Raw genomic sequence first — 13,639 nt, forward strand, 5'->3', positions numbered from 1 at the left:
TCAATAAAATAAAAAATAAAAATAAAAAAATTAAATGCATGAAACTCTGAGGCACTGACACAACAAAATATTTATCGCTTTCTGCTACCGCCCCCAGTGTAATCAGAACTGAAAACTCCACTGGGATGTGATGACACAAAAAGAACAATACAAAGTGAATCTAAACAAAGTTGGAACGATTGTTAATTCAATGTACCGAGATATTTTCTGAGCACGCTGTCTGAGTGATGTACAATGTGTAATATAAGTGATTCCCTATCTATTGAGGGATACCAGGCTATTTGAAGTCATTGTGTTTGTGTTAATTGGAAATGTTTTTTTGTCAAGATAGATTTAGATTTTTCGAACAAAAGACTTCCTGTTGTGTGCATCCTGTGTGGTTCAGAACACATGGTGTCATCATGTTGGTGGCTTTTCACAGCCGTTGCATTTCAGAAGTAAAGTTAAAGGCAGATATCGTGATTGGAAGGTTTAAGCACAGGAAGTCAACACTTAAAGATACTGTATATGTCTTTGGTTTGTTAGTACAGAATAAGGTTAGCATTCAAACACTTATTGACCAAGAAGACTAATGACAAAACCATTTAAAAATGCGATCCTCGGTTTCTTCTTGGCTAATTGTGCTCGGTAAGTCTCCTGTATGATGCTTGCTCTTTAGAAGCCTCCTTAACAAAGCAAATTCCTTCAACTTAAATGTTTTATTGTACTTTGATTTTGGATTGTAATATTACATAATTTAAGCTGCATATGGTGTATATGATGTGCATGTCTGGTTCCTGGGACCCACCACATTACTATATACATAGAAAATTATATCCTTTCTCCCCATATTAACATCTAAGAGCATGTTGAGTTATTATTTTTACAGTCCATTATTTATTACAGACTTTTTAAAACAAAAAACCCTCCTACTTTTTACATTCTTATCTTTTTTTTTTATCTTAAAGGGTTAATGTTGGCGATTGCGACTGATGTTCAAGCTGAGATCAAGACTACACCCAAACATAATGAAACCGCAACTGAATTAAATTCCACAATATCTTCCAACAGCCCTGCGAGTAGCACTAGTAATTATCTCACAGCTCCATCCACAACCCCCATTATAGCATACACTGAAACAACTGCAACGACATTCAATGAGAAGAATGAAACCAGCACTCAATATACAAACAAAACAAATCCAGCAGGACATGTTTCTGTTAGCACCACAAATACCCATACTAGAACAGCGGCTGCCTCCACCACACCACTCCTACCGGTATCTTCAACAACCAGGGCCGAGACCTCTGTGACAGCCAGTACTCAAGGTAAGAACAGCTTGATCCCAGCTGTGGTGAAAAGATGCCATCTTTTCACCACAGCTGCCTGTGAGGGATGATCAGAACTGTACATTAGGCTAAATAAGTTCAGCTTCAGGGTTTTTTTTTGTTTGTTTGTTTGTTTGTTTTTTAAATAATGCCACACTGGGCTCTATTGATAAAACTTTGAGGAGGACTTTTAAGTAAAGAGTGCTTATAAATTTGATTTAATACATAAAATAAAAAAAAAAAACAGTCTTTACAAAACATTCTTTTAAAAAGTCCTTAAAGTTTTGTAGATAGGGGTCCAGTATTTCTTTAGTATTTGCAATATTATTTTCTTCTGCTGGTCTCCTTTTACATGATGTATTGTGTACAGTATACTTTTTGCGAGATATTGCAAGGCTGTTATGTGATATTTTGTCTGAAACATTGGGCCCTATTGACAAAACTATATAATGTTTTAAGCTATTTTTTTTTTGTTTTAAATAGGAGTGTTTATTAAAATTCTATTAGATTAGTGCTTTGAAAAATAAGATTAAACTGCTTCTCAAAACTATTAAAAAGCTAACTGCATGCATGATTTAAATAAGCCAAACATTCCTGAAAACAGTACTAAAAGGGTTCTGAATTAGGTTCTAATATCATTGTGTTGCAATATATGTGAAAAAGTTTTATAGCTAACTGATGTGTGATGAAAATTAATCAAAACAGGGATTATAGTGAAAAAAAAAAAAAAAAAAAAAAAAAAAAAAAAACTGTTTTTCTTGCCCACACTACAGGATGTAACCCTTTAAAATTTGCTACCAGCACCTATATTGTTTCTTAAGCTTACTATAAAATATATTTTTGTTCAAAGAGCGTAAGAAACAAGTAAGATTTTAGTCCCCCTGACTGAGTAAATCAGATAGTTTGGTTTAGGGTTCTACTTTCCCACTTTCACCTACATACTGTCTTTACTGTCTTGCTCAATATCGTTTTTGAGATAAGTCCTCTTCTCTCTGTGACTTAATGGGTTTCAAGATTCTGGTATTTAAATGTATAGAAGACCAATTTGTTCCCTGCATAACAGTGATAATCTGGAGAGCAAGGCAATCTGGCTGATCCTGGGTTCAAAAAATGTAAGGCACATATACAAGAAAACATTCCCCAGTGCAGCAGTGTCTTAATTGCTGTGTGATCTGGAGGAGTTTGTCTCTTTCTTCAGTATTTCTTGAAACGTCCCATCCTTCCTCACAAAAGTGCAGATAGGGCTCTTTACATCATGCCGCTACATAGTTCTAAGCAAACCACTATACAGTTTTCTCTGCAGGGAATACTATAACCAGGCCTCTTCATTTTTATAAGTTGGCATATCAGGGAAGTACTGCAACATTTGCTGCATGTGTTGTTGAACACCTCGCTCACCCAGTATTCAGTAGATGCTTGCAAAGTTGTTTTAGGTTTGAGCTTCACCTGAAAACAAAAACAAAAACTTCTAGTGACTGACCTGCTTTGTTCTTTGTGTGCACAAGTTCACATACACTGTGTGTTAACTTGCTTGTTTGAAAACATGCTGGAGGTTGAGCAAACAGTGTTTTTTTTTCATCTCATGTCAGAGTGTTTTGTTATTCTGGTTACTATAATACACTCACTTATTTTTTTAATTTTAGCAAAATAAAAGTGCATCAGTATGCAGTAACAGTGTCCTTTGGACCAATTCAATTCACTTTAGTTAGATGAAACCATTGTAGGAAAATATTATTTCTTGTAGGGTAAGTAAACAAAGCAATGTTTACTTTGATTATATAAACCCATCATCATTAATAATATAAAAAAACAAAACACAGTTGGATTCACTGCTTTTCTCTGTTTGTTTATCTTGTTAATTGGTATTTTCCTAAAGCCCTTTTCCAGCTAAAATTGTGCCCCTTGTCAAAAGACATAATCGAGCAGTCCACCCACAACAAACGCACATTCATATTTATACATTTTTAAGATAAAATATTTCTCACATATTCTTTGTGTTTATAGTCTCACTGAACTACTATAAAAAAAAAATATTATACCACTACGTAAACGACACTGAAAGTTCAGTTTTTATTTCACAGTTCAATAATTCACAATTCATGCTTGGGTCATTTCGACATGTATGATTTTATAATTCATGTATGATTTTATGATTCATGTATGATTTTATGATTCATGTATGATTTTTTTAAATGTGCAAGTTAGTGAGTAAAATAACGAGGGAGGAAATCTATAGTCAGGGTGCTACTCTTTCCTTTAAATCCAAATCTGTATTCAGTTCCAGTTTCCAATATGAAAACCTGTGTCTGTGCCTGAGACAAAAAAATAAATAATAAAAAAAAAAAGCTAATGGAACATCTGCTGCAGATCCATTTTGGATGTAGGTCAGTTAAGTTTGGTCAGAAAATAGGTGTGGCTTGTGCTATTTGGAATCAGTAGTGCATTCTATAGTATTTGGTAAGAAACATAATGAGTATGTTGTGTGGCGAGGTACATCCCACCCTGTGCGTGTTTTGTTTGTTTTGTGTTTATGTTTTTATTATCTAAAATGTATCTATTTGTGCACAGGTATTTTAGGTCAGCAGGGAAAGACTGATAGCATTCCCTGACAAAGCAGTTCACTCACAGACTGTGCTTGGGCCTGACTGAATGATTTAACAAGGAATCGAGCCCAGACACAGGTGCATAAGAGGCACAGATCGCTCACTCGGAGTGGGGTGTTCTGAGGTGGACTATAACAAGAGATCTATAAATGATAACAATTGTCTGTTATCATTTTGGCCATTGTGCCGTTTTGTGTTCCAACTGTTTATTTATAATTATTTGTTTAATAAACACGCGGCCCATTTAGGTTAAAAACTAAATACAAACTTTAAAACATGTCAGAAAAGTGGTGAAGACAGATGAGTGGGTTCTAAATTTAAGTTATAAATGATTTATGAAGAAAAAAAAACCCAATGAAATCAGCAGGAACTTTAATATACCTTACTTCCGACACCTTGCAACTTTTATCAAGGTAACGATAGCAACAGCATTCTATATGCTCAATATTTGTTTCGTTATCTTCCATTACAATATCCTGTTTCCTATAACCTCACCACAGATTAAAACTTTTTTTTTCAGGTCAACAGGAGAGGCAGCATTACTTTCAGCCTCTCTGGCTTTTCCCCACAGCGTATGTCAAGATACCGCTGCAGTGTAGGATGTAAGCAAGTCTTAGTCATCAGGCTGCTCCTAGGATTATTCTGATTTCAGGGGTTGTGTGTATGTCGCAGCCATCCACCCACATATTTGGAAATGGAAATTACTTACAGCCAGACCTGTTTATCTCCTTCTCATGAATCTGTCACTCTCATTAAGCTGTCAGACAGAGCTGTAACAGATTGATTCTATTATAAAATACTACATATAAACCGACACACACGTTTTCCCTTTCCCTCAGTATTTTTTTGTTACACTAGCACTATATGACTTTATTATTAACTGTCATTGTTTGTCCCAAGTAATGCGTCTAGTTAAAAACAAACAGGAAGTACAGGATAGTATCATAAGTGACTTGTGTTTTGAATGATTTTTTTACTGTAGGTTTCAGTGTTGCAAGCTGTAAGTTTGCTTTTTTCACTAAAAGAAATGCCATTTAAATACAGCATGGTATCCTCCTGGCCGGTGTCCTCCTGGCTTTTGTTCCAAATGTCCCCTAAATTAGTCCAGAATTCTGGAGTCGTCATTGCCTACCATCCCAGGTGTCCCTAATGGGTAAATGGGAGTGACAGCTTTATGAAACATCCCCTAGATCAGGGGTCTCCAATCCTGGCCCCGGAGCTACTGTGGCTGCTGGTTTTCATTTCAACCAATCTCTCAGTTACTTAATTGAACCAATTATTAGCTTAATTAGTCAAGATTAACAGGTGTTCAAGATCTTTAGCCATTGATGATGTAAAGATACCTATAAAACCTGCCTAATAGGGGCTATCCAGGATCAAGGTTGAAGACCACTGCCCTAAATTGTGATGCAGAACCAAAAAATAAAAAAATAAACTAAATAACTAACAGCATTATACCAGGAACAATCACTAGAAGCATGTTTGTATAACAATGTAATTTCCAAAGTACATTCAATTTACAATAACATGTACAGGAGTACAGGAAAACAACATTCAAAGTTGTGTATCTTGCTGTTTTTAAATGGCTTTTCTTGCATTGAAAAAAGCAAACTTACAGCTTGCAACACTGAAACCTACAGTAAAAAAACATTCAAACCACGAGTCACTTATGATATTACCCTGTACTTCCTGTTTGTTTTTCAACAAAGGGTGGCAGACAGATGGACTTGGGCGGACTGAGTTTTTTTTTTTAAATTTTTTTTAACTCCAACCCTAATCCATACACAGGGAGAATGTCACGCATACACAAAAATAAATCATATGTATGATACATAGCTCTATTATTTCTTACTGTAATGTGTACAGTAAAATCTAATATCAATGCAATAAATTAACTTTTAAAATAGGTTCACCTTACAGATAACAATTAGCCAGAACTTCTCTAAACGTAGGGCAGTCTGAAGTAGGACATTGTGCATCCATGCCTTTCTAGCAATGCAGTTTTCCAAGACAGCACAACACATTAATTTTTTTTTTTGCATTCGTAAATCATATTTTTTTCATAATCATTTTTTTTTTAAATGTAGTCATTGCCAATGGATTTTACCCTGGTTTTCTCACCAATTTGGAATCCCCAATTATATTATTTTTTATCCTGGTTCACTGCTGCAACCCCTTGGTGACTCAGGGAATGGAGGCTGAAACCCACATCCTCTGAAACATGCTCCTGCTAACCCTTAATTTATAGATATACAGCAAAGCCACCAGACTTATAGTGCTTGAGGGCAACCCAGATCTGAATAGCTCCTCTTCAGACCTGCAGGTGCTCTATCAGCCAGAGGGGTTGCTTGTGCACAGTGAACCATGGATTGCCCTTCCAACCTAAGCCCTCCCTACCCGGGCAGCGCCAATTGTGCACTGCCCCCTAGGAACCCCAGGTCATGTCTGGCAATGACATGCAGAGCGCCTTCATGGGATGCACCACTCTGGAGCCCCATTTAATTAGTTTTTTTTTTTTTTTTTAACACTTTACTTATTTCCAAGCAATACAGAAAATGTGCTCTTCGTAAACCGTCATACAGTAACATGCTGTTATATGTTTCCTAAAGGAGAAAGTTTGGAAAGGAAAGTAGACAAATTCATAAATATTTACCTTTACACTGGCTTAATGAAAGCATATAATTTTGAATGAAATATGTGAAGTACACAAATATGAACAGAACCTACGAGTTCCAAATTATACTCAACCCACATTACGCACCAAACTCTTTCTGTATCATCAGTGAAACAAAACCACATTGGAAGTGTGAAAAAACACCAAGTTATCAAAAGTGCCCAGCCATTTAAAGTGGAGAGATCAAAAACGCAAGCCAAGTTTCAAGAAACCATTGGGGCAACCTTGCACAGCACAAAGCAGATAGGCACAACTGTATAACCGATGGGGGCCAAGGTTGTCCCAATTGTGTTTTTGATACAAGGTATAAGAAACAAGCTAAGTTAGAAGAAACAATTGAGGCAATCTTGGCCAGCACCAAGCAAATAGGCACAACTGTAAAAGCAGTTGCCCCAATTGCTTCTACTAACTTGGCTTGCGTTTTTCAGGCACAATAAAAGCAGATCGAACTTCCATCAAAAATACAAGCCAAGTTAGAAGAAACAATTGAGGCAATCTTGGCCAGCACCAAGCAAATAGGCACAACTGTAAAAGCAGTTGCCCCAATTGTTTCTACTAACTTGGCTTGTATTTTTGATGGAAGTTCGATCCGCTTTTATTGTGCCTGAAAAACGCAAGCCAAGTTAGTAGAAGCAATTGGGGTAACCATGACCCCCACCGCTTTGACAGTTGTGCCTATTTGCTTGGTGCTATTTGAGCTGGTCTACTGCTGGTAAATATGAGTTTTAGACGGTCATGCTGGTGAATCTGCTTGCTAATAAGATGGTCAGTGCTGGTCAAGAGCTGCTCAAGCTGGTTTGGAGATGGTCAAGCTGGTGAATGAGCTGGTCTCCTGCTGGTTTTTATACCAGCAGCCATCAATTTATTAGCAAGCAGCTTGACCATCTCCAAATCAGCTTGACCAGCTGTAGACCAGCACTGACCAGCTTCAGTTTGAAGCTGGTCAGTGTTGGAATTTCCATCAGGGACAGCAATGGAAATATAATCTTCAAACTTAAACTTTACACTCAGCATCTATTAAATCAACTGGACACACATCTGCAGACCTGCAGCCATAAGCATGCATTCTGATTTTGTTAGATTTCAGAAGCAAACCAGGGCTGTGTGAGGTCTTGGGCAGTAGTAATGTTGCTCCTACCGGGCCCTACAATAACTACACTAATACCCCATAATGGTGATAAGGACACTGCAGTGATGGATGTGTTGTCCTGTGAAAGGGACTTGAGGTTCTGTGTACCTTCCACTAAGTTAAAGGTGAAAGTTCTGGAGGCCAAAATCCATTACAGATCCTTAGAATAATGCTGCACCTTGACAGATTGTTGGAATACCCCAGTAGATCAACTTAGAATTTCTGGATGGGAAATACAAAACAAAAGCTTACTCCCACCTCCAAACCTTACACATTTTTCCAATAACCTTTGCAGCAGTGAGCAATTTACAGTTCATAAACTCAGTGCATACCAGTAATTAATGGCATAGGTACAGATTAAGTATATGTTCATCTGCTGTCTTGTTGCTTATTTACATGTCTGAGAAAAATATGTTGCGTAAAAAAGTTTTTTTTATTATTATTCTCAAACTGTTTCTAATGAACAATGTTAAGTTAGGTTTTCATAACATTCAGAAAAATAAAGTTTGACTCGTAAGTCAAATTCTCAAACAACTGTTTCATGTTTTAAAACCAGTAATGAAGGCTAAATGTCCCTATTGTTTTCCAGTGTGCTGATTAAGCATTCACACCGATTCACACAGTATGAAGTCGCATGTTGGCTGATGTTTTAGGCTGGGAATGATTGTATTCGGGGCTAAAAATATGTACACAAGTAATTTTTGGCAACATTGTTAGCAATCAAGGAAAGACCACATGGCTGGTTGTGGGTCCTGTAAGTATAGGTTTAAAATAGTTTATACATTTTTTTAAAAAGAATGTTCACAACCTTCCAGTTAACTACAACCTCCATTGAAGATGTTACACTTTTTTTGTTGCTTCCTACCTGATACGAATAGTTTCTTGAATTCTTACTAAGATGTTGTTTTCTCTTTCTTTTTGTTTTTTTTTTAGCATCAGATACAACACAAGAACATTCACAAGATAAGGCTGGTATGTATACAGCAGCAGTCCTAAACTAATCTGACAACTTCCCAAAACAGCTGCATAAATATCTTTATTTTATTAATAAAAATAGATTTAAAAAATGTTCAGCAAATAAACCTGCAATAAAACCTATACTATAAAACGATGTAAAAGGCAGCAGTGTATCTGTAACGCTTTCTTTTTGTAACTAGGTAAATGTACCCATTTACAGTATTTTTGCTGTAGGTTTACATTTACTAAAAAGATCACTGATCTAGTCTATTGTCGCTGTCTACAACTTTTTGTAAGTCCAAAGTAGTACCAGCAGATGGCGCCTTATACCTGAAGAACCCTATAGACCAGGGGTGCCCAATCCTGGTCCTGGAGGGCCGGTGTCCTCCTGGCTTTTGTTCCAAATGTCCCCTACATTAGTTAATTGCACCAATCAAGCACTTATTAGAAGCGTAATTGGTCCAACTAAGCAAGTTTGTGTACAGTTGGAACAAAAACCAGGAGGGACACCCGCCCTCCAGGACCAGGATTGGGCACCCCTGCTGTAGACTTTGCTGTACAAGCTACTGTTTTACGTTATAAAAATAAAAAAGCATGTTTTTGAAATGTCTAAATAAATTTTTCTGCTATTTTATGTTGACAGGATTTATAATTTTAGGAGTCTTTGTCATCGCCATTATTCTAATTGTGATCATAATTGTGTTTTTACGCAATAAAACTCGGGTAAGCACAGATAAAATGCTTTTATTTACCCTACTGTCTGTTGTTTCCTACTGTGAAGTTTAAAAGCTAGAATTGCCGTACATCATTTTCATTTTCATGATTTTTTGATGTAAAATGATCCATAAGCACAAGCTGCTGGGAATCAGAAGATGTCGTTAAGATCCCCTACCCTTCAATAAATAACCATTTCACATGCACCATATATATATTTTGGAGTAAAGGGGTGCATTCTGGGTTAGGGCTAGGCAAGGCTTCTGCATTAGAATTTAGATTAGTATCAGTATTTCTTACTACAATGTGCCCTAAGGGAAGTTCCAGATGCATTCTGGAAGGAGATGGTTACTTTCAAAACTGAAAATTATTATTATTTTTTTTTAATGAAAACTAAATACTGTAGTGCATATACAAATGCTAAATGTATACTTTTGATTCAATTAATTGTCTGTACTTTATTTAACTTTAATTATAAGTGGTCACCTGTATAAAACAACCCCTCTTATCATATAAATCAGTGGTGTACAACTTGGTCCTGGAGGGCCGGTGTCCCTCCAGATTTTTATTCCAACTGCACCCCAAAGTACTTTATTGGACCTTATTAGAAGCTTAATTGGTCCAATTAACTAATTTAGGGCATGGTTAGAACAAAAACCAGGAGAGATCGGCCATCCATGGTCTGAGTTATGCACCACTGATATAAATCTTGTAAATATATTTTTGCAGGCTAAATTACAAGCAATTATAGCAAGAAAGCATGACTGTATTTACTTTAAAATGTTTTTGGATAAGAGTTTCTATACAGTGTAATAAATGATTTAACTACATAACAATACTGGTATTTTAAACACTGGGTAAGTTTTCTCTATTCCATGTATTTATTCAGAGATACTCTTTTGACCTGTACCGCAAAAATCACGAAGATACAGAAATCCCACTAAGTGCTGTGGGTGGAGAGGGAGCTATTGAGGCCATCGCAAGTAAAGGTTATTAATTATTAAAATGTTCATATTTATTATATATTTAACAGGTATATGTGACATCTGTTAAATAATGTCAGTATATTTATTTATTTATTATCTATCAGAGAATTCAGGCTTTGACAACAGAAAGGAAGAAAAGGTTGTTAATGAGACAAAGGCGTCACCAAAGACATCTACATCTGGGAATGGTCAAGAAAAGCCAGAGATTGTGTCAAACCCAGGAGGTATGTAGTCTTTGGAGTTAACGCTGGTGGTAACCTGTAATGAAGCAAGACGAGGCAGTACTGTTCCAGCCGTGGCCATGCATGATGCTCTGTAATGAGGGGCACAGAAAAACATGCATTCATTCCTACATATTTAATACAGTTTACCTGCTGGGACTAATTCAAGAATGCAATTTTGATCAGGGTGCTGCCAGTCAGTTTTTGTCACTTTGAAAAGATCAAATGCATGCGCAAGTGTAGAGATTAGAGAAAATACACAAAATATAGAGGTGAGACAAATTTCCTGGAAGCTCGTGAGTTCAGACTGAATCAGTAGCCACAAGATAGGAAAAGAAAAGTGGACTTTGTTTACATCATAAAACGGTACAAACATGGGCACATTGATAACAGTAACCAAAACCTCACTATAACTGCAGCATCAAAAGGAGATTTCCAATTGCTAAAGGATCTTCTTTAGCACAAATTACTTAATGTATCATCTTCTCTGGGTATATTGAGGCTGATTTTGTGTCCATCATTCTGTCTGCCTGTCTGTTTGTCACACTTACATTTGAACATAATGTGGTGAACCTCGGTTACCGCAAGCAGGGGCTTCTCACTGGCGGAAGTCGGACACAAACCCGGGACCTCCCGCTTTGAAGCATAGCACCGATACTGCTGTACAAAAGAGCCAGGTTCCCTTGCAGGAGCAACTATTGGGCTTATGTCTTCGTGTTTAGATTACGTCACCTACCACCATGACCTCTACCCCCGTGCACGCTACAGTACTCTTTATCTAGAGATTTGCTTGTCTGATTGTAATTACTGAGAGTATCATAATAAGTGCAGTTTAACCAGTGCATTAACAATTAGTAAAAATCAACTTTGTGAAAATAATAGTGAAAGTGACTTTTAACTTAATTGCTACTTTTTATGTGATTATCTTTTTTAAACTGAAGAAAATAATTTTATTATTCATGTTGATGGAAACAGAATCCTTCTAAATAGCAAAGAAAACAAGACATGGAGTCTGAGCTGTGTCACTGAAAAATGTAGTTTTATGGCCTATATAACACCTACTGTAGAGGCCAGCGTTTATGATGACTGGTCTTCAGCTTATATTTCAAAAGGTCATTGAAAAATATTTCAGAGGGTGTACAATGCAACTGTGTTCTGTTTTCTATATTTTTAGTTTTGTTAAGCTGAATAAAAATTTGCATTTATTAAATTATTATTCAATTAACTATTTGTTCAAATTTGCTGTTCAGATGAGTACTTTTCCAGTACAAAATCAGGCTGATACGATTTAAATATAAGGTCTTTTGGACTATTACAATGTAGAGTAATATATGGGCTACTTTTTATGTGTTTTACTTACATTCTAGACTGGCTAGTGCACTCCAAGGATGTACTGTTGCAAGGTTATACATGTTTTAATGTGTTCTTGCATTGGATTGGACATTTCCTTTTTAATTTGTGTAACTGTATGTAGTATATTAATTAATTGTTCATTAATTGTTGTTAAAGTAATTGTGCTGGTGCTAACAAAATAGTTTCATAGAATGTCTCCGCCATGAACATCTATTCATTATATAGGTCTCAAATGTGCAGTTTTGAAAGAAACACATATTTAGCAAACATATATTTAATTTTAAAACATCATGCTTTTGACTTCGTGGGTCATTTCACCTGGATGATGAAATTCTCCCCACCCCTCCAGTGGCTTCTTTCTGGTTAGCTGCTTCCACTATTGGCTAACATGCTTTCAGCCAGAAGACAAAATAACCAGTAAACCAGCAAACAGAAGGCATAGAAAATGAGTGCTTCCTTTAAACTAAAGAAGAACCCAATATCATGTTTTAAATTAAAATACATGTGTCCTTGTGGCAAAGTGGCTGCTGATTGTGAACAGGTGCAGAGGTGATGCAGTGCAGGAATAATCACAGACAGACAATTGTAATCTGATTTGGAAAAGGGGACATTTTATTTTGTAAATCCCTGTCTGGCGACCAAACAATAAGCTCCGGCAATACACACCAATGTGTAAAGCAAAGAGAATAAAAACAGACAGGGATTGCAGCCCAAATAATAAATACACATTATCCTCCCCACAATAATACTAGCCACAGACACCAGTCCGGGTGCGTGCAGTAGTGCTCGTGGTGGGTTATAACAATTATAGTGACTGTGGTGAAGTGTTGATCTGGCTTTGTGCTGGCCCAAGGCGACAGCTCCAGATACAGGTTAGCAGTCTGGTGGTTTACAAACAGAGACAATTACTAACAAACACAAACAAACAAAACACTCAAGAATATTCTTTTCAACAGTTTTCACTGGGTCTCTAGCTGTCCTTCTAGTTTCAAATGCAAAAACCAAGCGAAGGAGTAGATTGCGATTCTTCGGCCCTTTTTAATGCCGTCACACATGACCCCTTGGTAAACATGTGCAGCTGTCTCTACAATCTGCAGCTGCTGCATTGTTTCCCTTCCAGGTCAATACGTTCTTGCAACGGAGTCTCACTTTTTCCAGACTGACCAACTTCCCGACCCTGGGAAAGAACTGTCAGGCCAGCCTGTCCAAAGGACACTACTTTTGCTGCTTAGTGCCCTCACAGGTCGGGAGGGAGATTTACGATCAAGGTTTATTATATTTCTGTCACAGCCCTATAACATGTGTCTTTTAAAACTGCACATTTGAGACCTATGTAGCTAATAGAAGTGCTCAATTGCTTAGATTTATTATTTTGTTAGCTACAATTACTATAATACTGCATGTAAAAAGTTAAATGTCAATTCTGTAGGCGACAGTGTGGTTTTGAACATGATAGTTTGACCGTTGCTTTTGGTTGTGGTCATTGTATTTTATCCGTGGTTTAGGTACTGTAGGTACAAATGTGTTATTTGTCTGTGGATCATTTTACAAACTGCTTCAACAGCTTTTAAAACTCTGTTTCTGAAAAGTTGAGCTTGGCACACAATTAATGTTTCTTGTCATTATACTGTGATGTATTATGCAGTGTTGTAAATTTTGCTGGTATGTGGGCATTTTACATGAAGATTTCATCAA

General features: G+C 36.7%; 1 protein-coding gene across 1 annotated transcript in view; it reads left to right on the plus strand.

Moving 5' to 3' along the window:
* Positions 1 to 484: 484 nt before the first annotated feature.
* The window catches only part of LOC121297001, a 48,438-nt gene continuing 35,283 nt past the window's right edge, over positions 485 to 13,639 (plus strand). Inside the window, exons 1-6 of the mRNA XM_041223001.1 lie at positions 485 to 627; positions 948 to 1,307; positions 8,647 to 8,685; positions 9,314 to 9,393; positions 10,274 to 10,373; positions 10,475 to 10,594. Of these exons, the coding sequence (XP_041078935.1) occupies positions 591 to 627; positions 948 to 1,307; positions 8,647 to 8,685; positions 9,314 to 9,393; positions 10,274 to 10,373; positions 10,475 to 10,594 (736 nt within the window). The 5' untranslated portion in view covers positions 485 to 590. The remainder of the gene's footprint in view (positions 628 to 947; positions 1,308 to 8,646; positions 8,686 to 9,313; positions 9,394 to 10,273; positions 10,374 to 10,474; positions 10,595 to 13,639) is intronic.

The sequence above is a fragment of the Polyodon spathula genome, chromosome 2 (genome assembly GCF_017654505.1).
Source record: "Polyodon spathula isolate WHYD16114869_AA chromosome 2, ASM1765450v1, whole genome shotgun sequence".
Lineage (NCBI taxonomy): Eukaryota > Metazoa > Chordata > Actinopteri > Acipenseriformes > Polyodontidae > Polyodon > Polyodon spathula.